Source organism: Mytilus edulis, chromosome 13 (assembly GCF_963676685.1).
Source record: "Mytilus edulis chromosome 13, xbMytEdul2.2, whole genome shotgun sequence".
Lineage (NCBI taxonomy): Eukaryota > Metazoa > Mollusca > Bivalvia > Mytilida > Mytilidae > Mytilus > Mytilus edulis.
This window is the reverse complement of record NC_092356.1, coordinates 12,258,244-12,281,700: the sequence shown is the minus strand read 5'-3', so window position 1 is coordinate 12,281,700 and position 23,457 is coordinate 12,258,244. Positions and strand designations below refer to the sequence as shown.

The 23,457-nt window shown below is 33.2% G+C and overlaps 1 protein-coding gene across 1 annotated transcript in view; it reads left to right on the top strand.

Annotated features, from left to right (window-relative positions):
- The window catches only part of LOC139500957 (uncharacterized), a gene marked incomplete in the record, with an annotated part of 126,621 nt that overhangs the window by 67,734 nt on the left and 35,430 nt on the right, over positions 1–23,457 (top strand). Inside the window, 1 exon segment of the mRNA XM_071289887.1 lies at positions 7,511–8,343. Within this exon segment, the coding sequence (XP_071145988.1) occupies positions 7,511–8,343 (833 nt within the window).

Below are 23,457 nucleotides of genomic sequence, written 5' to 3'. Positions count from 1 at the left end.
CAGGTAGACACTGGACATTTGACAGATAACAGCCTCGCCTTCATAAGGGAATAAGTTTGACCATGATGGGTTTGTTAATGAAATTGTCAGATTTAACTGATTTATAATGGATTAGACATAGTGTGTTGTCAATGACTGAACAAAAGATGACCTGCGATAAGGCTGTGTTTCTATTGAAGTAAATGGATTGTCATGATAAAGGGACTTTGTCCTTCGATTAGTTTGGGACGTGATTATTAAGTATTAACTGGCCTGGGATAGAATTTAATGGAAAATAAATAGGTCTTAATTAATTTCTTGCTAAAGAAGGATTAAAAATTCCTTTGATTTTTGATATTTTTAGTCAATAAAGTCTAAAGGGAGATATGAGAAATGATCTTTCTTCCTAGAACTAAAAATGGAAAAATGAAAATTATCACAATTTGTTAAAATAACTAATTGTCTTTATATATTATAGATGTTTGCCTTTTAAACATATATTTAACTTAAATTTGATTAAGTTTAGTTTCAGTCCTAGGGGCATAATACAAACAGACAATATGAGGACTTTTTATGAAAGAACCCAACAATGCAACAACAAAAAACAACATTAAATTTTAATTTGTTTCAAAAATTACTTTTACAAAAAAAATTCTGTAGAAAAAAGGGTGGCCTAAATGTTTATTGATATTTGGTGACGTCTGCTACGCTTTTAAAATTCAGAGCAGTTTAGTAGTAAAAAAGGTGGCCTGAGTTGTTAACTGGTAATTTGTCACATCTGCTTTTACAGAAGGTAACAGCTAATTACCTACAATAAGAAGGGGTTTTAACTTTGCTGTGGTCATTTTCAAATATGACAAATAACCAACATCTGTCACTTTCTTATTAGAAATGTTACTAATCTGGTTATTACACCCTGGTTTCCTAAACTATGAACTGGTCACTGTGAAATTTTATAAATAAGTTGGTGCATGGTTAATTAACTCTTCAAAGCTCCTTTCAGTACACGGAAACATGTATTAGTTCAATTTGGTAACCTGATGAAGAATAATGCCAAAGAAAAATACGTTAAATTTTTTGCATGAAAAAATTGGAACAGTAAATTTTATTCAGGTTAATTTAAATTCTTAAAATATTGATATGTGATGGTGTTACCAAGTTTAATTTGTTTCATCGTGTAATGAACTTTGTATTGACAGAACATGATCAAGTGTTGAAATGTTTGTTTTTAATTGTTGAAATACAATATTATGATATTTATCATGTTTGATAATATTTGAAAATTGTTTCTCCTCCAAATGAAAATATTTAATTCCTAACGGAGCAATGAACTCACGGCAGTAGTTTTTGATATAAAATTGAAAGACCGTGGTCGTTTGATCTCATTGATTAGTGTTTTCGTATTTCATTAGAGCTAAGTGGTCTCTTCGGTTTTCTGCAAAGCCTAAGGTGGCTTCTGGGTAAAAAGCAACGATTTTAATATTTACAAAACTATATTTATAAAAATCACAAATCCATATGGGATTGTTCGCAAATACCTGTCATTTGAACCATGCCCCCCGGTGTCACAATACAACGATGAGAAAACAATTGTGCTATCATCTTTATAATTTTGTGGTCATATGGGGTTTTGAAATGAGGCCCTAGAGGGTCTATTTGATAATGGTAAAATGTCTTCCAGGATGGAAATATTATTTTTAAATTTCAATGTTTATGATTAAAAGAAGCAAAGCAGAATTGGCTGTAAATTGATATCTTTTATTATGTGTATATATACTTTATATGTTAAAGGAGAATGATTATTTGTATTCTTTTAGAACAAATTGTCGAATCTGAGACTGTAATGTTTTAGATATTTATGAATTATGGTAAGAATTGTGACAGAATATGTTTGGCAAGAAATGAATTTGAAAATATAAAAACATCATATGTATCAAGCATTCCATTATTCAGATATCATATAATGATTGAGGTGCAGACATAAAAAAAAATCTGAATTTGGACAGTTGATTCAGAATTTTAAATATTAAACCAAATGCAGGCAATATTGCACTGAACCAAGTTATTGCAATATTTTGCCCATTTACACTGCATGAGTACAATGGGATTGAACACTTGCTTTGTACATGGCCTGAGTAGGACAATACATTATAATTCTACAAATTTATTTGAAGTTGGCCTAGTTGGACCCTCAGTATAATTTTTAGTAGGAATTCAGTCCCCTCATTAGAATTTTTATAAGGTGTTGACAAAAACTGCCCTATTTTCACCATAGAACTTAAAAATGACCTTATAGACCCTCTTTATAATTTATGAATGAATTTAGTCTCCTTATACGACCTCAAAGGGTGCATTAGTGGGTTTGTTAACTTTTATGGTTGTAGATTTGAAATTGATCATTAATTCTATTTCATGTGTGAATTGGGACTTTGAAGTGTACCTTCTATTCATGTACTATCTAGAGAGAAACAGAACGATATTGAAGTCTCCACAAAAGGAGAAAATAAAAGTCCTTTAGAGTTATAATTCACCCATAAATCTCTTTGAGTGTTAAAATTCTTTGATCGCTCAAGTTCAACACGAAAGGTATTGAGGAAACAAGAATTAATAAATACTTTTATGGAAGATTTGGGATAAATAGTGATAGTCATTTTATGGAAGATAGTAAAATTAAAAATGGAATTTTGTGGTTTTATAATTTATGTAAAAAACTTAAGATGACGAGCCAACAAAAAGTTTTTGAAGTCTATTTATGATGCAGTAAGGCATTTAATACCCTTTTGAAAGTTTGTAAGGAGTGTTTAAAAATAGAAGAGCAGGGCTTTTTGCAGAAATTCACGATTACATGCAGATTATAGTGTATTCAATTTATTCATTGGTTGGAAATGATTTTTCATTCACTATCGATGAGATCTTATGGGTGGCCAGATTTAGTACTCTTCTAAAATGATAATGGGTTTTGATAAAGTGCATTAACATGCAGTAAATTTTAAACTTTGCATGCATTTATTTGCTTTTATCACTAATGGCAGATCTTTGTTTACTTATTCACAAAGGCTTTAAGTGATCTCGCAATAATGTATAAAATAATAAGATGTGGTATGATTGCCAATGAGACAACTATCTACCAAAGTTCACATAAAGTGGTCATCATGTAAGCTATTATAGACAACTGTACATCATTCAACAAGGAGAAAAAAAATTATACAGTATAGTCAGCCTATAAGATATTTAGATATGACATGAAAAATGAGTATTTGGTCTAAGTAGTTCATCTACACTAGCCTGTCAACTCTGAGGTGGGGTGTTTGACATCTACTTGTGGTGAGATGTGTTCTGCTCCATCATCTACAGGGAGCACTAGCCTGTCAACTCTGAGGTGGGGTGATTGACATCTACTTGTGGTGAGGTGTGTTCTGCTCCATCATCTACAGGAAGAACTAGCCTGTCAACTCTGAGGTTGGGTGTTTGACATCTACTTGTGGTGAGGTGTTTTCAGCTCCATCATCTACAGGAAGCACTAGCCTGTCAACTCTGAGGTGGGGTGTTTGACATCTACTTGTGGTGAGGTGTTTTCAGCTCCATCATCTACAGGAAGCACTAGCCTGTCAACTCTGAGGTGGGGTGTTTGACATCTACTTGTGATGAGGTGTGTTCTGCTCCATCATCTACAGGGAGCACTAGCCTGTCAACTCTGAGGTGGGGTGTTTGACATCTACTTGTGGTGAGGTGTTTTCTGCTCCATCATCTACAGGGAGCACTAGTCTGTCAACTCTGAGGTGGGGTGTTTGACATCTACTTGTGGTGAGGTGTTTTCTGCTCCATCATCTACAGGGAGCACTAGTCTGTCAACTCTGAGGTGGGGTGTTTGACATCTACTTGTGGTGAGGTGTTTTCTGCTCCATCATCTACAGGGAGCACTAGTCTGTCAACTCTGAGGTGGGGTGTTTGACATCTACTTGTGGTGAGGTGTTTTCTGCTCCATCATCTACAGGGAGCACTAGTCTGTCAACTCTGAGGTGGGGTGTTTGACATCTACTTGTGGTGAGGTGTTTTCTTCTCCATCATCTACAGGAAGCACTAGCCTGTCAACTCTGAGGTGGGGTGTTTGACATCTACTTGTGGTGAGGTGTTTTCAGCTCCATCATCTACAGGAAGCACTAGCCTGTCAACTCTGAGGTGGGGTGTTTGACATCTACTTGTGATGAGGTGTGTTCTGCTCCATCATCTACAGGGAGCACTAGCCTGTCAACTCTGAGGTGGGGTGTTTGACATCTACTTGTGGTGAGGTGTTTTCTGCTCCATCATCTACAGGGAGCACTAGTCTGTCAACTCTGAGGTGGGGTGTTTGACATCTACTTGTGGTGAGGTGTTTTCTGCTCCATCATCTACAGGAAGCACTAGTCTGTCAACTCTGAGGTGGGGTGTTTGACATCTACTTGTGGTGAGGTGTTTTCTGCTCCATCATCTACAGGGAGCACTAGTCTGTCAACTCTGAGGTGGGGTGTTTGACATCTACTTGTGGTGAGGTGTTTTCTGCTCCATCATCTACAGGGAGCACTAGTCTGTCAACTCTGAGGTGGGGTGTTTGACATCTACTTGTGGTGAGGTGTTTTCTGCTCCATCATCTACAGGAAGCACTAGCCTGTCAACTCTGAGGTGGGGTGTTTGACATCTACTTGTGGTGAGGTGTGTTCTGCTTCATCATCTACAGGGAGCACTAGTCTGTCAACTCTGAGGTGGGGTGTTTGACATCTACTTGTGATGAGGTGTGTTCTGCTCCATCATCTACAGGGAGCACTAGTCTGTCAACTCTGAGGTGGGGTGTTTGACATCTACTTGTGGTGAGGTGTTTTCTGCTCCATCATCTACAGGGAGCACTAGCCTGTCAACTCTGAGGTGGGGTGTTTGACATCTACTTGTGGTGAGATGTGTTCTGCTCAATCATCTACAGGGAGCACTAGCCTGTCAACTCTGAGGTGGGGTGATTGACATCTACTTGTGGTGAGGTGTGTTCTGCTCCATCATCTACCGAAAGAACAAGCCTGTCAACTCTGAGGTGGGGTGTTTGACATCTACTTGTGGTGAGGTGTTTTCAGCTCCATCATCTACAGGAAGCACTAGCCTGTCAACTGTGAGGTGGGGTGTTTGACATCTACTTGTGGTGAGGTGTTTTCAGCTCCATCATCTACAGGAAGCACTAGCCTGTCAACTCTGAGGTGGGGTGTATGACATCTACTTGTGATGAGGTGTGTTCTGCTCCATCATCTACAGGGAGCACTAGCCTGTCAACTCTGAGGTGGGGTGTTTGACATCTACTTGTGGTGAGGTGTTTTCTGCTCCATCATATTCATCTACAGGGAGCACTAGTCTGTCAACTCTGAGGTGGGGTGTTTGACATCTACTTATGGTGAGGTGTTTTCTGCTCCATCATCTACAGGGAGCACTAGTCTGTCAACTCTGAGGTGGGGTGTTTGACATCTACTTGTGGTGAGGTGTTTTCTGCTCCATCATCTACAGGGAGCACTAGTCTGTCAACTCTGAGGTGGGGTGTTTGACATTTACTTGTGGTGAGGTGTTTTCTGCTCCATCATCTACAGGGAGCACTAGTCTGTCAACTCTGAGGTGGGGTGTTTGACATCTACTTGTGGTGAGGTGTTTTCTGCTCCATCATCTACAGGAAGCACTAGCCTGTCAACTCTGAGGTGGGGTGTTTGACATCTACTTGTGGTGAGGTGTGTTCTGCTCCATCATCTACAGGGAGCACTAGTCTGTCAACTCTGAGGTGGGGTGTTTGACATCTACTTGTGATGAGGTGTGTTCTGCTCCATCATCTACAGGGAGCACTAGTCTGTCAACTCTGAGGTGGGGTGTTTGACATCTACTTGTGGTGAGGTGTTTTCTGCTCCATCATCTACAGGGAGCACTAGTCTGTCAACTCTGAGGTGGGGTGTTTGACATCTACTTGTGGTGAGGTGTTTTCTTCTCCATCATCTACAGGGAGCACTAGTCTGTCAACTCTGAGGTGGGGTGTTTGACATCTACTTGTGGTGAGGTGTTTTCTGCTCCATCATCTACAGGGAGCACTAGTCTGTCAACTCTGAGGTGGGGTGTTTGACATCTACTTGTGGTGAGGTGTTTTCTGCTCCATCATCTACAGGGAGCACTAGCCTGTCAACTCTAAGGTGGGGTGTTTGACATCTACTTGTGGGGAGGTGTTTTCTGCTTCATGCTTCATTGTCGACAACTATGGATTGCCTGTTATTCTCCTGAAGGTTGTAAAATTCCCTCTGAGTACTCATGGGCTTCCTCGATCTACCAATAAAAAATGGCTGCCATGATATTGGAAAGATTTGATGAACATTTTTATGAATAGAATTTACAGATGCTACTGAAGTTCACCACAATTAATTTAGTTATGGTATATTTTTACAAATAGATCTTTTCCATCTGATCCATCTCATGGAAGATAAAAAAAAATATAATTCACTCAGACAAATTAAAAACCGGAATAAGATCCTTGTCAAGCACTTAAATCTAGGATTTCTTATAATGAATTGTAATTTTCTTCAGGTCTTTTAGCTCAAGTATCATATTTTTTAAGGAAATTTGTATAAAACTGATCATTATAACTGTTTCCTTGTATCAGATATATCAAAAAGATCAAATGAATTGTGCTGAGGTAACAGTTTGTATCAGTCAAACTTAAAGTCTGAAATTTTGTTAGCTTTGAAAAAAATCTTATTTATCTCTCACTGGTTCAGCATTTTCAATCTAGTGGTTTATGATTTGCAATCTCTGTTTTATGATTTCAATTTGAACTTGGAAGTTCTGGACTTTCATGCCTCGTTCACATTCCCGTTCACACACTCTTCTTTTTTAATTAGAATTGATTCGAATTGGCGAATTATGCAATTTGCATTAGAAATACGCTTTAGTTTATATGCATTTAAAGTTAACGTCATTTGGACAGTTTAAAGAATTTAACGTGCATAGCAATCCGAATTAGAATTGACGTTTAAGGACGTAAAACGTTTAGAATTAAACTAATTGAAACTCATAAGTTAATGGGAATTGAATTCGAATTACGTGTGAACTCAGCATGAATCTCTGTTTATAAGGTTAAATAAGTTCACTTGCTTATTATTTGATCATTGTAAGTGAAAGACTTTTTTTTAGAAAGATTGGAAAAGGAAACACTCTTTACCATATCCTCAATCAAGCCAATTTTTGTTCTTACAAATAGATATAGGAAGATGTGGTATGAGTGCCAATGAGACAACTCTCCATCCAAGTAACAATTTATAAAAATAAACCATTATATGTCAAGGTACCGCCTTCAACACTGAGCCTTGGCTCACACCAAACAGCAAGCTATAAAGGGCCCCAAAAATTACTAGTGTAAAAGTATATTTTTTATTTGTTTAGTTGCTTGCTGTATGAAAGAAACTTAACTTTTCATCCTAAAAAGAAAAAAGAAAACTTCATTATTTAAATCATATTCAAATGTTTTATATTTTGAATCTTTCAGTTACTGCCCAGAACACAAGTGGAAAAGATCAAAGTTTAAACCAGGGAAGAAGTCCATTTTCAAAGAGGCTCAGAAAAAAGAAAAAGAAGGCACCGATCAACAACAGGCAAGTGATCAGGCTGGGCAACAGGTAGACCAAGGTGCAGATGAAGTGGTCAATGAACCTGACGATGATCCTGATGATGGGGATGACGAAGGGGAAGAGGATCAAATTGAAGATGATGACGATGAAGATGAAGACGATTTAGATGAAGGAGAAGACAATAATGAGGAAATTACTGAAGATGATGAAGCAGCGGACGCCATTGACCAAGAGCAGACAACTCACAACTCGCAAAGTACTCAGGAAAAAGATTACTCTCAAAACAGTATTGAATCGTGTAAAAAAAGTCCTTCTAGAAAAAGTCCCCAAGGAGTTGATAAAAGTAAAAGTCAAGGTTTAGATCTTCAACAGAGTGAGACAAGTTTGCTGAATGAATTTCAGGTTGAAAAGCAAAATGAAGAAAAGAAAGATTTTATCATCGAACAGAAAAATGTTGATGGAAAGAAAGATTTCAGTAATGATCTGAAAAATGGTGAAGGAAAGAAAGATTTCAGTTCTGAACTGAAAAATGGTGACTCAATGAAAGCTGGCTGTGATAACAAGGATTCCCCTCATATAGAGAAAAAAAATGATGGAAAGAAACATTTCAGTAATGGACTTCAACATGGTGGTTGTGATAAACAAAAATCGCCTCATATAGAAAAAAATAATAGTAGAAATAATGACAGTCTAGAAGTAGCGAGTCGATTAAGTGATTCTTGTATAGGATCTGCCTCCAATTCGTCTAAAGGTGGGAAATGAAGTTGTTTATTGTTACTTGTACTTTTAGTAACAGAAATGAAATCTTGCCATTATTCATCCATTAGTATTCATGGTCAATTTTATGAACTGGTGCTCAATTTTGCATCAGAATTCTAATTTGGAGACTTGAAATAAATTTTTCAATTTTAAAGTTTCAGACTTTGGGCAATTAAAAACATTTTAGTTTAAAATGGTTCTTTTCATATTTTAAAAGTACTTGAACTGCATTTGCATACCACCTCTTAATTAAACAAAGAAAACAGATTTGTTTCTTTAGTGGGAGGATAGAGTAATTTTAAACTGAGTCCAAAATAATTGACAGGAAATCTGATTTCTTTAATGAAAATATTTGCAAAGAAAAAAAATTAAATGGTCACTTGATTTACTGGATGAAAACGGGTCAAGGATCATCAGTTTATATTTTCAATTGCAGTTAAATTCAATATAAGCATCACCAATTTGTAGCACTTAGAAAAGCTGTTGACTTTTTTTTATATTGTTGGCCAAATTCTATAGGGATAGATAATGCATTAGAAAAACTTAGGAACTAAAGATTTAATATCAGATTATATTTTAAACATTTCCAATTTAAGTTGAACTTTGTGGTTGTTTCCCCTCCCCTTATAACTTTCACCTAAAGAAGTATACACTTCTATAAAATCCTTAGATTGGACCTTTGTACAATTATTGCAATTGATTCCTACCTAACCCCTTGAATTAGAAAAATTCATATCCAAAAAGTCTGGAATTGGTTTCACTAAAATACTTATGACTAAGATTGATCTTAAGTCATGAACAATTCAGTATACTAACGACTGATCTTAGTCCTATGTTTTTTCGTCAAACCGACTCCTGGGTACTAAGCTGTAGTATCATGACAGAAAAAAAGAATTGATCTATAAGGGCTGGTATAATATAAAGTTTTCATTTCTGGTACAGAATGATCTGAATCTTGTTGTATTACTGCATGCGTTATGTTACTGTTGGAATAAATGTTGATGACTGCATGCTCCCTTTTATTCTAAACCAATAAATGTTGATGACTGCATGCTTCCTTTTATTCTAAACCATTTGTTTGCATGCTTGACTGGAGAGTAAATCTTGATGCTGAAATTAAAACAAGTTATATGGGTATGAAAAACAGTGACAGAAAAAATAAAACACAAACAAGATGGACACACAAACATGGGGGCCTGGACTGGGTAACCCCTGGGTTTACAAAATAGAGATTGATTGTCAAAAAGTGCAGAAAATGGCATAAAATATAAAGAATAGAGAAATAACATGCCAAATAAATAAAGAATACAAAATAATTTGGTGCTAAAATATGTCATTTTAAGAATAAAGGGTATAAAAAAATGAAAATTACAAAAATACCACACTCCAAAGAAAATTACAAAAATATAACCAAACTTCAAAGAAAATTAAAAAAGGAAAGTTCGTTATCAGGTCACAAAATCAAAAGAATGGAAACAAATGGCATATTCCTGATTTGGTACAGGCATTTCTTTATGAAGAAAATAGATTTATCCTGGTTTTATAGCTAATACAAAACTTATACACAATAGAGTAAAATGGCTTAAAAATTAAAGAAAAAAGAATTGAAGGACCCTCCCCCTTTTCTAGACCCTGACACATGTGCAGCAGCATCACACCACATATGTGTAGAACATCACACCACATACAATGACATATGTGTAGAAAAAAGCATGTTTCCTTGACAGTGTAAAATAAAAATGTATTATCATATATATTAAAAATGATACCAAGTCATGTGATCAATTTCTGCATGTGGTTGCCAGGCGTATGGAACAAATCAGTAATAAAAGTAATAAAAAAATGGCTACCAGAACAAATGATATGAATACATTATGTATGTATTGTTCATTTAAGTTTTATAGCTGCACAAAATGTATTCCGCTTTGATCTATACAAAGTTATTCAGCTCCTGATGGAGATCTATCATGCAATAAATTAAAAATTTACAAATGATGATGTACGTAGTCGATCAAAGTATGAAAGGATTTGGAATAGATGATACATAAAACAATAGGCCAAGTAAAATAATGGGTATAATTTTATCAAGGAATAGATGATACATAAAACAATAGGCCAAGCAAAATAATGGGTATAATTTTATCAAGATAGTACACTGGATTCCAACTGCTTAGTTCTACACTGTCAGTTACTAGGCCAGTTAAAAATGATTTAGACCAGTAGTGAAATTTTAATTCAGGCACATAGGGACAATTTTTTATATTTAGTAAAAAGGGACTATATATATATTAGTTGTATAAATAAACCAATTTATCAAGACGTTTCGGCCATTGGCCTTCTTCAGTTCTTTATTTTTCCTCTCAACTACATGGCTGACATTTTGTTTTCAATCAGCCATGTAGTTGAGAGGAAAAATAAAGAACTGAAGAAGGCCAATGGCCGAAACGTCTTGATAAATTGGTTTATTTATACAATTATAAAAAGTATGTTCCCTATTGGAATTTTGAAAACAAGGATATATATTAGTTGATGATTTTATTTTTGTGTGTATACTATTTAAGGGTTAATGTACAGGATATGACCTTGTTAAGGTCAAAGAATAAGCATCAAATAATGATGAACTTATAGGCGATCAAACTATTACCCCGTTCACACCATGCCTTTTTATACGACTGCAAAAAAAGTTTTGGAATCGTATAATGGTATGATGTCGTCTGTTTAATACTCACTCACTCATGCAGCGTCATCATCGTCCGAAGACACATTGGTTTATGGACAATAACTTTAATTTAAGTGAAAGGATCTCTATGAAATTGTTTAAGAAGGTTCACTACCACAAAAGGCAGATTGGGATTGATTATGGGGATGATGGTCTCAACAGTTTAGGAATTAGGGGCCCAAAAGGGACCAAAAACAAGCATTTTCTAGTTTCCAGACAATAACTTGTGTTTCAGTGTATGGATCTCTCTGAAATTGTACTACAAGGTTCCATACCAGAAAGGAAAGGCTGGGATCGAGTTTTTGGGTTATTGTTCCAAAGGAGGGGTTTCGAAAAGTGGGTGGGGGGGGTTCTAATTTTTTTTAAGGGATTCATAATTTTTTTTTCACAATCCAAATTTAGACAGTTTAAATATTGTGTCCAAATTTTCCCCAACTGTTCAGGGTTCTACCTCTGCGGTGGTATCAGGCTGCACTAATGGAAGCATTTATTAAACAGGGTTGGAACATTGATGTTGTGTCTATTTTCAGCTATCTTGGCTATATCATATAAATGCCTTTAAAAAATACAAAATAAAAAAATGTAATTTCCTAAATTTATATGTAACTTATCCATACAGCTGTCATTTGACACAGATAAGTTTTCCATTGAATTATCTCATTGCTACATAATTAATATAGGTATTGTTGAGACATATTGTTACGCCATCTTGCTATTGTATGTAATTTCCCAATGGGCAAAAAAAGGTGTTGTCATATAATTAATAATGTAAGAGGATTGCATCATGTTACGTAAAATTACTCACTGTTATTCTGTTGTCATAAGTTATTTATATTTTTACAAGGATGAACAAACTGTTTTGTATTTTTTTGTAGGTATTATATTTTCATTTTGAATTGAATTGGTCGATCAATCAATTGATTGATTTTGTTTGCTAAGTCCAGAATATTTTATGTTTAGATTAGGAAGACCAATAGTATAGTACAAAAAATTGTAAGGAGATATGGTTTGAGGGCCAATGAGAAAACTATCCACCAGTGACCAATGATGTGCATGTAAATAGCAACTACACCATAATTTATTGACAGTCTTTAATAATGAGCAAAACCCATGAAGTATAGTCAGCTATAAAAGGCCCTGAAATGATTTTTTTTTTTTTTTAGGTATTTCATAAAAAAAAGTCTATTATGTTCAATATTTTATACTGTTTTCTTTATTCATTAGAGAAAATAAACCAAAATTCTATCACGAGAATAGTCGAGATATTTTGTATAAGTTTACAATTTATATTGAATTCATTGCAAAATGAAATGAATTTGGCTGGTAAATTCAATAAATTAATGAAATATTTTGTATATGTTACAAATTCATATTAAATTTAGTGCTTATCTTTCTGATATTCCTAATAAAGCCTGCCTTTACAGTTTACAATCAAAGGATTTAATCAAATACTCTGTTTCTGATCATCACAAGGGGTTAAAACATAGGTACACACTAAAAATCAATTTGTTCACGATTATCTTTATAGTATTATAAGCCCTCAATTCATTACTTGGACTGTTTATCTGTCTTTTATTCTTCATATTTTCAATCTATGTTTTATCCTTAATATTTTCATGTCTATCTTTGTAAAAACTCGATTTTTCAATCTCTTAATAGATGTAGAGATCGATAATGTTTAAAGTAAGCCTGACAATAGGTGTACGTGGGTTTGTATAGAAAGGGGTGGGGTTAGGTCAACAATAAAGAAGACCCAATGTGAGATTGGGTTACGATCTTGATTGTGTTTGAATCCATGGATATTTACCCTTAATAATAGATGATTTCTCCAGGGAGATACCATCTTTAGAAATCGATCATCAAAACTAAGGATATTTTCCCAGCGTCTTTGTTTCTGTACACCATTAAAAATTGATGTTTTGGGGTGAGGTTTCCGACTTCAGATATTTGAGAGAAACCCATTATAATCATACACAAAAGATTAATGTAATTTTCAAATAGTTGCATGAATTTGAATAATTTAAAGCTGATTTTTAAATTCCAATTGCAATTTAATGATGAACTTAAGAAGCACAGTTATTGGTGTTCTATAGGTTTACAGTTTACAGATAACGGCCCGTTAACATTTTATAGTATAGTAAAATGTGAAGAAAAATATCTTTTAAAATTTTTAGACTAGATAAAATTCATAGTTAGAATTGTCTCTTATAAAATTAAATTCATATTTTATAAAAAGTATGGCAGCAATCATTAACTTATCAGTGGCGGATCCAGAAATTTTATAAGAGAGGGCCCTGATGATTGACTGCCTAAGAACGGGGCCGCTCCAATTATGCTCCAGTGATCCCTATATAATCAACCAATTTTTTCCCCACAAAAGGGGGGTCCCGGCCCCCATGAAAAACCTTGTAAATCCGCCTCTGCTTATATGTATCATAATTATAAAAATAAAAATAAAATAATTAATAAAATAGTTTTTACATCATTCCCAAATTGTATTAATTTTTATTGCATAGTGCAAATCTGGATGTGTTTTGGTTGTTTCTGTTGCTGAGTTTACTGTCTCATTTGATAAATCCAATATTTGGTCTCTGCTGTTTGTCTCTTGTTGTTGGTTGCTGTCTATATGGAAACTAATTCAGGTTCTATGATTGCTAGTGAGACAAGAGTTCAAATGACATGGATATAACATACTATTGTTTACCATACAGACTTCAACAAAACCATAGGCTATATTTTTTTCAGCTAATATAAAAGGCCTCATGAAAAATATGAAACAATTAAAAGTTCACATATCCAATTTTTCGGTAAGATAGATACAAGAAGATGTGGTATGAGTGCCAATGAGAACTAGACTTCATCCAAGTTATAATTTGTCATTATAGATCAAAGTACGGCCTTCAAGATCATCATAATTGTTGCCCATGTAGAAATTGTAAGTTCCACATTTAAAGTGTAAAATATGTTATCTTTATCTTGTTATTTAAAGTTCACTCAAACAATAATCCAAAACAAACAGTGTTTATCAAAGAGGATTCCCCTATTAAATCCAGATCTCGTGTTAAGACAAGATCTGTGGTAAAATTTGCTTTGAATCGATATATCGTAAATATGTGTTAAATTCCTTGATTATTTCTTAAAGTAAGTAAAGCCAGTTCAGTTGTATCCAGGGTTTGAGTATATACATGATATAGGTTTAAATTATGCTTGATTTAGTAGGGAGTTTTTCTCGAATCAAATTGGCAGATCTTAATTTTTTGTATTTATAGAATTAACCCAATTGGAATTTCGTTACGTTTTCAATAGTCCCATCAAAACATTTAAAAATAAAATATGACGTGAATAAGGTCCCAATTGAGTCTCCAGAGTTGAAAAAAGTTTTGACCTAAATGTTGATTATAGGTAGGTCTTTCTAGTACCTCCTATGGTTATTCCTGAATTTTCATTTCTACCCTTGAACATTTTATGGACATTTTTGATTGTCATCAATTATTATAAGCCCCTAGACATTATTGGTTCTATGAGGAAGTCCATAGAATGATCCCTATAAATGTGTAGTCCAAGGTAATCATCTTGGCTACCTAGATTGTCTATCTACCAGGTGGAAGGAAACAAGCCTAGGCAACCGACATGGCAACTTGGCAGGACATTTAATTGAAATAAATATATATATAAAAAAAAGCCTACTTTGTAAACCAGGTGAATGTCTCATTGACCTTCCCCCCCCCCCCCCCCCCCCCACAACTCTTTTATTAATACCTATAAGATATTAGGATTTAAAGTATTTCATTCTAGTTTCATGTTATCAAACCAGATTTTTGTAGCTAATGCTATTGGTTAATAAAAACATTTCAAATATTTGTATAATTAAGTTAACAAGGAATTTGAAGATCTTGTTAAATTTGGAGTTACTGCCCTTTGATACAGTGTAATTTAATAAGTTGATGTTTAAATGCCCTGTGACGGTCAATGTAATTAATTGGATTGTAGTTAGAGTTGTCTATTAGTTTGATGGGTTTTGGCTTCTGTTTTTGCTGTTGGGGTCTTTCAGTTTTAATTTTTCCTCTGAGGTCCGTATTTTTGTTATTTTACTTTTTATTGACATTGGTCCATAACACCTGAAACCAGTTAAATGCTTGTTGAACTGGTTTTGTTACCAAAATTTTACTGGAAATTTTTGAGTGGGAACCCTGAAAAAAAGTATTAATTAACTTAAATAATGGCCAACTACACATTTATAAAACAAATTGTTGTTTAAAATAGGTAATTGAACAGGAAAGGGGATGAGCTGTAAGTTTGGTGTTCAATTATACTGTGGATTCATTTATTTTCGTGGGTATCAATTTTTGTGCCAAACTGTGGATTGCTGAAAACTTTCATAATCGTCGATATTTAATTTCGTGGTTTTGCCAATCTCTGTAAACACAGCCTTTTGAAAATACGTTATTCGTTGAACATTTGAATTTTTGGCTCACCTGTATCAACAAAACCCACAAAAATTGGTATCGAACGAATAATAACGAATCCACAATAGTTGATCAATTGATTTTCAGTCAAAATCATCCTCAGGTATTCGTCAAATAGTCTTTTTGAACTTAAGTGCCAGTCTTTGTAAAAATCAGGCAATTTAGGTAAAAATCAAAACATGATCAGAAAAAAACCACTGAGCTAATCATGCTATTTGATACTAACCATCACCCTGATTTAATCATTATTAGTCTTTTTTTTGTGTGTGTCTGGTAATCAAATAACTTGGTTAGAATGATAGAAAGTTATCTCCCCTTATTTGTAAATTTCTAGTGCATTTCAACCAAATTGTATCTTCTATTACCAGAACAGAAAACAAAAATGAATGTTATTTTTGTGCATAACTACAATGAACCATAATCAATGTCAAATTGGATGGGTTTTTTTGTCATGTTTTCTCCACTGCCTGATTCTTATAAGGCAGACTGGCACTAAAAAATTGAAGAAAAATATAAACAGATGTCATTTTTTTTATGAATATCAAATTATCAAGATTAGACTAGGGAATGGAAAAGGTTTTTTTGCGCCTGTCACAAGTCAGGAGCCTCTGCATGGCCTTTGTTAGTCTTGTATTATTTTAATTTTATTTTCTTGTGTACAATTTGGAAATTAGTATGGCGTTCATTATCACTGGACTAGTATATATTTGTTTAGGGGCCAGCTGAAGGACGCCTCCGGGTGCGGGAATTTCTCGCTACATTGAAGACCTGTTGGTGACCCTCTGCTGTTGTTTCTTATTTGGTCGGGTTGTTGTTTCTTTGACACATTCCCCATTTCCATTCTCAATTTTATTATTAACAGATGTCATATTTTTTTTTATCTCCGTTTATTCTGATCAGCAATATTTATATTCACATTTAATTCATATACTCAAAGAGAAAAATGTTTTTATCATTCATGTAACAATGAGACCTACTCTTTTCCACCAGACACCGAATGAAGAAGAGTCCTAACACAACAGTGAGCAAAATGCAAAAAATAAGGTATGCATGTGATCAGCTATTGATTAGATTTTGTTTCCCCTGCAATCTTTCAATACCCCTTCTCCATGGGAGGGGTTGAAATCTGCTTTAATTGTTTGTATATTATATTCATCCAATGAATTTTGTGTCGCAATTTTCTCAGGACAAATCAGAACTTCCTCAAATTTAGTTTCAAGCTTTATGTGCATGAGTATGATGTAAACCCTTATCGAGGTTCTTTATACCCATTAAGCATATAAAATAAAATAATATAATAATGGCCATGAAGGGACTTGTTCAGTTATTCTAAAGCATAATGATTTAGAGCCTTTTTTTGCCCCAGCTGTTCAGGGTTCGACTTCTGCGGTCGTATAAAGCTGCACCCTGCGGAGCACCTGGTTGTGAATATGATTTGATACTTTCTGATGGATGCATCTAGCACCCATGATCTTCCCAACCCTCTTTCACCTTTCCTCCTTTCCTGTGTGTACAATTTGATAGGTTTTTTTGCGCTTAAAGTTTTATGGTTGCAGATTTGTCCCTTTGATAACTTTACAGTAACGAATGGTTAAACTAACAATTGAACTGCAATCTGCTGGCTTACATTCGTTACTAATCATGAAAAATCATTTCACACTTTGTAACATGGATACTTATTTTCACTGTTCAGTATTTGACTTGATTTGGGTCAATCAGTTCAAAAACAGCATGAGACCATAGGGTAACAAGTTCTTAACGGTATGACAAATTATCTTAATTTGTGCAATTTTTATTTTTTGTCCAGAAAAACAAAAGAGTATTGAATCCTGCTTAAGTTCTTTATTTCAGTGTTGAAAAGATGCTATTTAGATTAGAATAATCCAAAAGTTTTTATTCAGTTAGACATTTCCAGTCCAAACATCTGGGAGTAGGATTGAAAACTAATTGAGTTGTTAAATTCTATTTTGACAGCGACTGACTTTGAATGAATGTCATAAAAAATGTATGTAAGCAAAAAATTAACATTTTTTAACTGAAAATGAATTGAGAATCACATCAGTAAATGATTGAAACACTGCTGGGTAGCTAATTTTTTAAGTCACTAATTAGTCAGCATAATATGGTGGTAGTAGATGATCGATGTTATAAGAAGATGTGGTTTGTGGGCCAATGAGATGAGACAATATGTAAAAAGCAAACCATTATAGGTAAAAGTACGGTCTTCAACTCAGAGCCTTGGCTTACACAGAATAGCAAGCAATAAAGGGTCCTGAGTGTGGTGGCTAGTGTTAATTCAAACAGGAAGACCAAGTATAACATTTTCTTTAGTTGTTTTTTTTGCTCATTATTGAAGATGTCACATCAAAGATGTTAAAAAAAAACTTACTATTACTAATTACTGAATAAATACTGAAAATTGATCTATCATTGGGAGCAAATAAAACATTTATTATAAAAAAATAGATTAAAGATAAGAAGATGTGGTATGATTTTTCCAATGAGACGTACAACTATTCGCAAAAGTTCAAATGAAGTGGATATGCAAGCAATTTAATAAGGAATCATATTACCTTAAACAATGAGAAAAATTCATACCTACTGTGAAAAGGCCCCTACATGAAAAATATGAAGCAATTTAATTTAGAATACAGTCTAATTTAGGACAAAACAAATATGATAGACATGAACCAACAACAATCATTGAACTACAGGATCCTTATACATATCCAAGTGAATTTCACAGATGCCTGAGATGGAGTGGAAACTATAGTTACATAATAATGTTTTTGTAAGGGAAAATCAGTTTCCTGATTATAAGTAATTATTTTGAGGCAAAATGCAGTAAAAAACATTAAAAATCCAGATACGAATCTTTTGGGAAATTTGTCATTGACATATTATAATTCAAGGGCCATTAACCAGGAAAAGCTTTTGGGAATTTTGTAATATTATTTGTAAGTTAACTTAAAATGCTTTGAAAAACATGATCAGAAAGCAAAAAAAAAAGTATTTAAAATGTTTACAATTACTTGAATGCATTAACTGATATTTTAACTTTTTCTATGCAAACTTTAATTTATAAACATGCAGTCTTTGAAGTATCGATTTTAAAATTACATAATTACAAGTTTTTTGCCCAAAGGAGGAAGGACATTGAAGGCTGATATATGAATACCCAAAGTACATATTAGATCAAAGTCTTTTTATGCAACGACATATTGTTTGATAGTAGTACATTTGTACTATTAAATGAATTTTGATTAATATTCGAAGCTTTTGATTGGTCAAAAGAAAAAAGGAACAAATTTCAGAATTAAGCATCAATTGTCTTTTAAGGGTGGCAATTTAAATTTGAAAAATGGATAACATTATAACAAAATACCTGCAGACTTTTTGCCTTTGTAATATTGTTAAAATTGGATATGAAAGCAAATCATTATTGAAGATTTTGTGTATATACATGCCTTTAACTCAGCTGCCAAACATATGGATGCTTATCTGATGTCTGTTCTGACTTGACCTTATTATTCTCATAGTTGATTGGTCAATTTTAAGTTTTCATTATTAAGTGCATTTCTCAAATACAATTAATAATAGGACAACTGTAATGAAATGATTGTAATGTGTATGTCTGACCTTGACCTCATTTTCAAGGTTCATTGGTCCACATTAAGTTTTCATAGTAAGTTTTGTTACTCAATTACTGCATGTTATAGATCAGCCATATTAGTCCATAAGATGATTGTAAGGTGAAGTGTTCTAGGGTACTTGTCTGTCTGACAGGTTAGTCCGTGACCTTGACCTCTTTTTCATGGTCATTTTGCAATGAGTCAACTATTTAAGATGGTGTATAGAATGCCAGGTGTAATTAAGGCACATTTTTATCTCATAATAATCATGGTTCATCCAACCTTTACCTTATTTTTATGAATTAAGTTTCTGTACCAGTTATTGATGCTTAATGAGCTTAAGTAGATTATAGAGAAGCCCTCAGACCCATTCTGTCACGACTTTTACCTTTTACATGAATATAAAAAAATATGTTTCTATTTCTCATAATTTCCACTGGACTGACTTCCTTTCCTAAAAGTTAAAACTATGAAAAATGTGAATTGGTGTTAATAAATGAAAAGTGAAGTTAAAACTTTGACCCCTACAAAGTCGGAATGCAATTTAAATCACACCAGGATTGAAAACTTTGATACAATAATACTCTGTAAGTTCATTAAATTGTTAATTTAGAAGGGAGGTTGTTTAAACTGACTACACCTGTGATGATTTTTAACATAATTGCACAAAATCTTGTCACTGATGTGCAACTTTTTGTAATTTGTAAAGAAATGTTGAGACATTTAACTTGTGATTGAGTGGGAGAGTGAACATGTTTGTGCATATTTGAGGGGTAATTTAAGGGGTACATATTTGAGGGGTAATTTAAGGGCTACATATTTGAGGGGTAATTTAAGGGGTACATATTTGAGGGGTAATTTAAGGGGTACATATTTGAGGGGTAAGATAAGGGGTACATATTTGAGGGGTAAGATAAGGGCTACTTCATTTCTGTATTCTTTTATTTTTTAAGGCTATTTTTTTTCTTAATTCTATAGAAATAAAAAAGTGCATGGTTGTATGAGTGCCAATGAGACAACTCTTTATCCAAGTCACAATTTGTAAAAAGTAAACAATTGTAGATCAAAGAAAGGCCTTCATCACTGAGCCCTGGATCACACCGAACAGCAAGCTATAAAGGGTCCTGAAATTTGACTAGTGTTTTAAAAAAATTCAAACAGGAAAACTCAATATCTAATTTATACCAAAAAAAACAAGAATATCTTAAGAAACACTTACAAACCACATCAACAAATGACAAGCACTGAACAAGTTCCTGACATAGGACAAAAGCAGCCAGATGTGTATTTTTGCTCAATACGCTTTATTCCTTATGTTTTAAAACCTAATTATTCTTTATTCTTGCATTTTTTTGGTTCAATTTTCTCTTCAATTTTTTTACCCTCTATTCTGAACTTTTTGTCCATTCTTCTATATTCTGTAAACTCCATCCAGACCCTTATAATTACAAGTTACCTTGTTGCTAAAAGCCAAAAAATAGAAACCAATTAAACACTGTGTCATGAATGTATTTATGAACCGTTTTTCAAAAGTCTTTAATTCATTTCAAAGCTTTTACTAGGAAGAAAAATATTACGTAACATCCCATTAGAATACAAATACAACTTTTTAGAAAATTACCCTTTTTATTTTCAATGACTTAACAAAACTGATCATCTTGGTAATTTATGCTTTTCATATTTTAATATGCAAACGATAATTACTATAGTATTTACAAAAATCATAAAAGTTAAAAAAAATATGATGTATAATAAATATATAAAACCATTGAAGTATTGAGCTCTTGTAGCATGGGACTGAATCAACAAAGGTACTTAATTTTCGAATCGTGTGATCTCGAAAAATCAAATTGAGAAAGAATGTTCGCTTGAGATAAAAAATACTAAATTGATGTTTGAGTAATGACCAAGAAAATCAATACCTGTAAATTGATAGTTATCATTAGAGGATGATTCAAGGTTGAATATTAATGTCGGGTATAATTTATAAAAAGAATTGTAAATGCCTGCAGAGGGTTTAAGGTCTATAATTTTGAAGAATATTACAAGCATTAGAATATTAGAAAAAAATAGTGATAAATTGTAATGCTTCTTTTTTGCTAAAGATAAAAGGTAAAATTTAATTGGTGAATGTTTCTATATTTTCATTGTTATTCAGTGGACAGAAATGGATGAAGAATGAGATGCGCATAATAACTACCCCCATCCCCCCCTCCCCCAAAAAAAAAATGGAAACTGCTGCATTAATTATAAAAGTTATCAAAGGTACCTGAGGATTATACGCCTCTTTCTTGGGGATAATAAAAGTAAAAGAAAAATGTGGTGCTTTATTCATTTGAATAGTTATGAAAACAAAATTGGATGGATATCAGATACTCAACCATGGGAAATGACTGAATGATAGCGCCTTATACATGTCATTTTCCCCATTTCACTGAAATGTTCCATGAAATTACTTCTGGCAACCAAAATTTCACTCGCCAATGAAAAATAATTTACTTAAAAATTCTCAAAAATTTTATTGGACATATTTGGGTAACTAATTTCAACAATTTTTTTACTTGACTTTAATTGTCAAAACAGCTGTCTTTATTGTAGACCATTCTGTACAGGAATTTGTACCCTACATTCAATGAATACAAAAGGTATTGTCACTGGAATGAAATTGATTACTGTAACTTACACAGGTGTCCATCATCAGGTGATATTGACGAGGCTGGGACCGATGTACCCCAGATGATTGCGATAGAACTTTTAGGCTTTTTAACACCAACAGAAATGAAAAGTGTTTTTTTTCCTCTTTTAGTTGAAATACATTCCTTAGATCATCAAAGATGCAATGCATTTCATATCATTTTATGATGAACATTATTTTAAATATGTAAAAAAATCTTTTATTTAAATTAAAGTGTGATAATTTCATGATGACATTTTGATATCTTTGTTGATTTGTACTTGAAATTCGATATAAATTCTTTCCTTTCATGAAAAATATAATTTCCATTTGAACAATGTAATATGAGTGGGAATACAGTTTGATTTTTTGTGTTTGTGCATGCGCAGTCTCAGATTTAGTTACAAGGTTTTTTTCTAGATGTTTTCTTTATAAGTTATGATTTATTATGAAAGCTTTTTAGATATTATGTGTCTTGTATATTCAGGTACATATGTTTTACATTTAAATTATATATGTAATAGATGATAAAGAATGGAATTTGAAAAGACATGCAAACATTAAAAATAAAAATTTACATGCCATATTAGGTTGGATTTTTATTTTGATGTATTAAAATTATCTTGCATCTAATATGCAAAGAAAAAAAAGAAAAACAAATTTTAGAATTTCATAATTTGGAAAAGTCTGACTTTAAATCATTATGACATGAAACAATTTTTGTTTTGGAGAGACAGATTATATTACACCTGTCAAAATTGTTCTTATTTTACAATTAAAATCCCTTGTTTTGGTGAAGACAATATTGGATGAAAAATGGAAAAATAGAATTTTGTTGTGTTTTATTCAAAGGAAGATAACTCCTGTTAATTTGAGGTTGGATTGTAGAGTAAGGGGAATTAACTCTGTTGTCCTTCAAATGAAAGTGAAATGTTTTATGATCTTAATTATTGTGCACATACAAAGACAAGATATATAGTATAAACAACTTCATCATATAGTATTTTCTTCAACAAATGATTAAGATGCAGTCTGATTAAATAACTTTGTTAAAAGTTAGATAACTCTTGCAAATTTGAGGTTGGATTGTGGAGTAAGGGGAATTAACTCTGTTTTAAATGAAAGTGGAATTTAGTATGATCTTTATGGTTACAAGAGTGCAATTATTTGTTTACATTTTCCGGCAAGATGGTACTCAGAATAGAATCCTATACGGCTTCTGATTAGATGAAACAGGATCATCTAGTCACTACGCACGTTATTCAGTGTGCACCACATTTTTTATGTTATTTTTCATAGACAGAAAAAATATTACAGTCATTCCTTAAATAAAAGCAAAAGCTTTGTCTGGGAATGAAACAAAATAAAATAAACTGAAAAAGAAAAATAACCCCAAAACAACACAGTTTACTGCATAATAACAAAAAACAAATCAGGCACACACTTAAATGCCATAATATATTATATATGGCAACCAAAATTTAAAATGTAACTAAATGAGATGGAATTCTTTTTAAAAAAAAATTCTTGTGCAGAGTTACAAACTGTTTATTTTTTAAAGTTCTGAATATTACAGATTCTTTAAAAAAATTCTATTCGTCTTTTACATTTTATG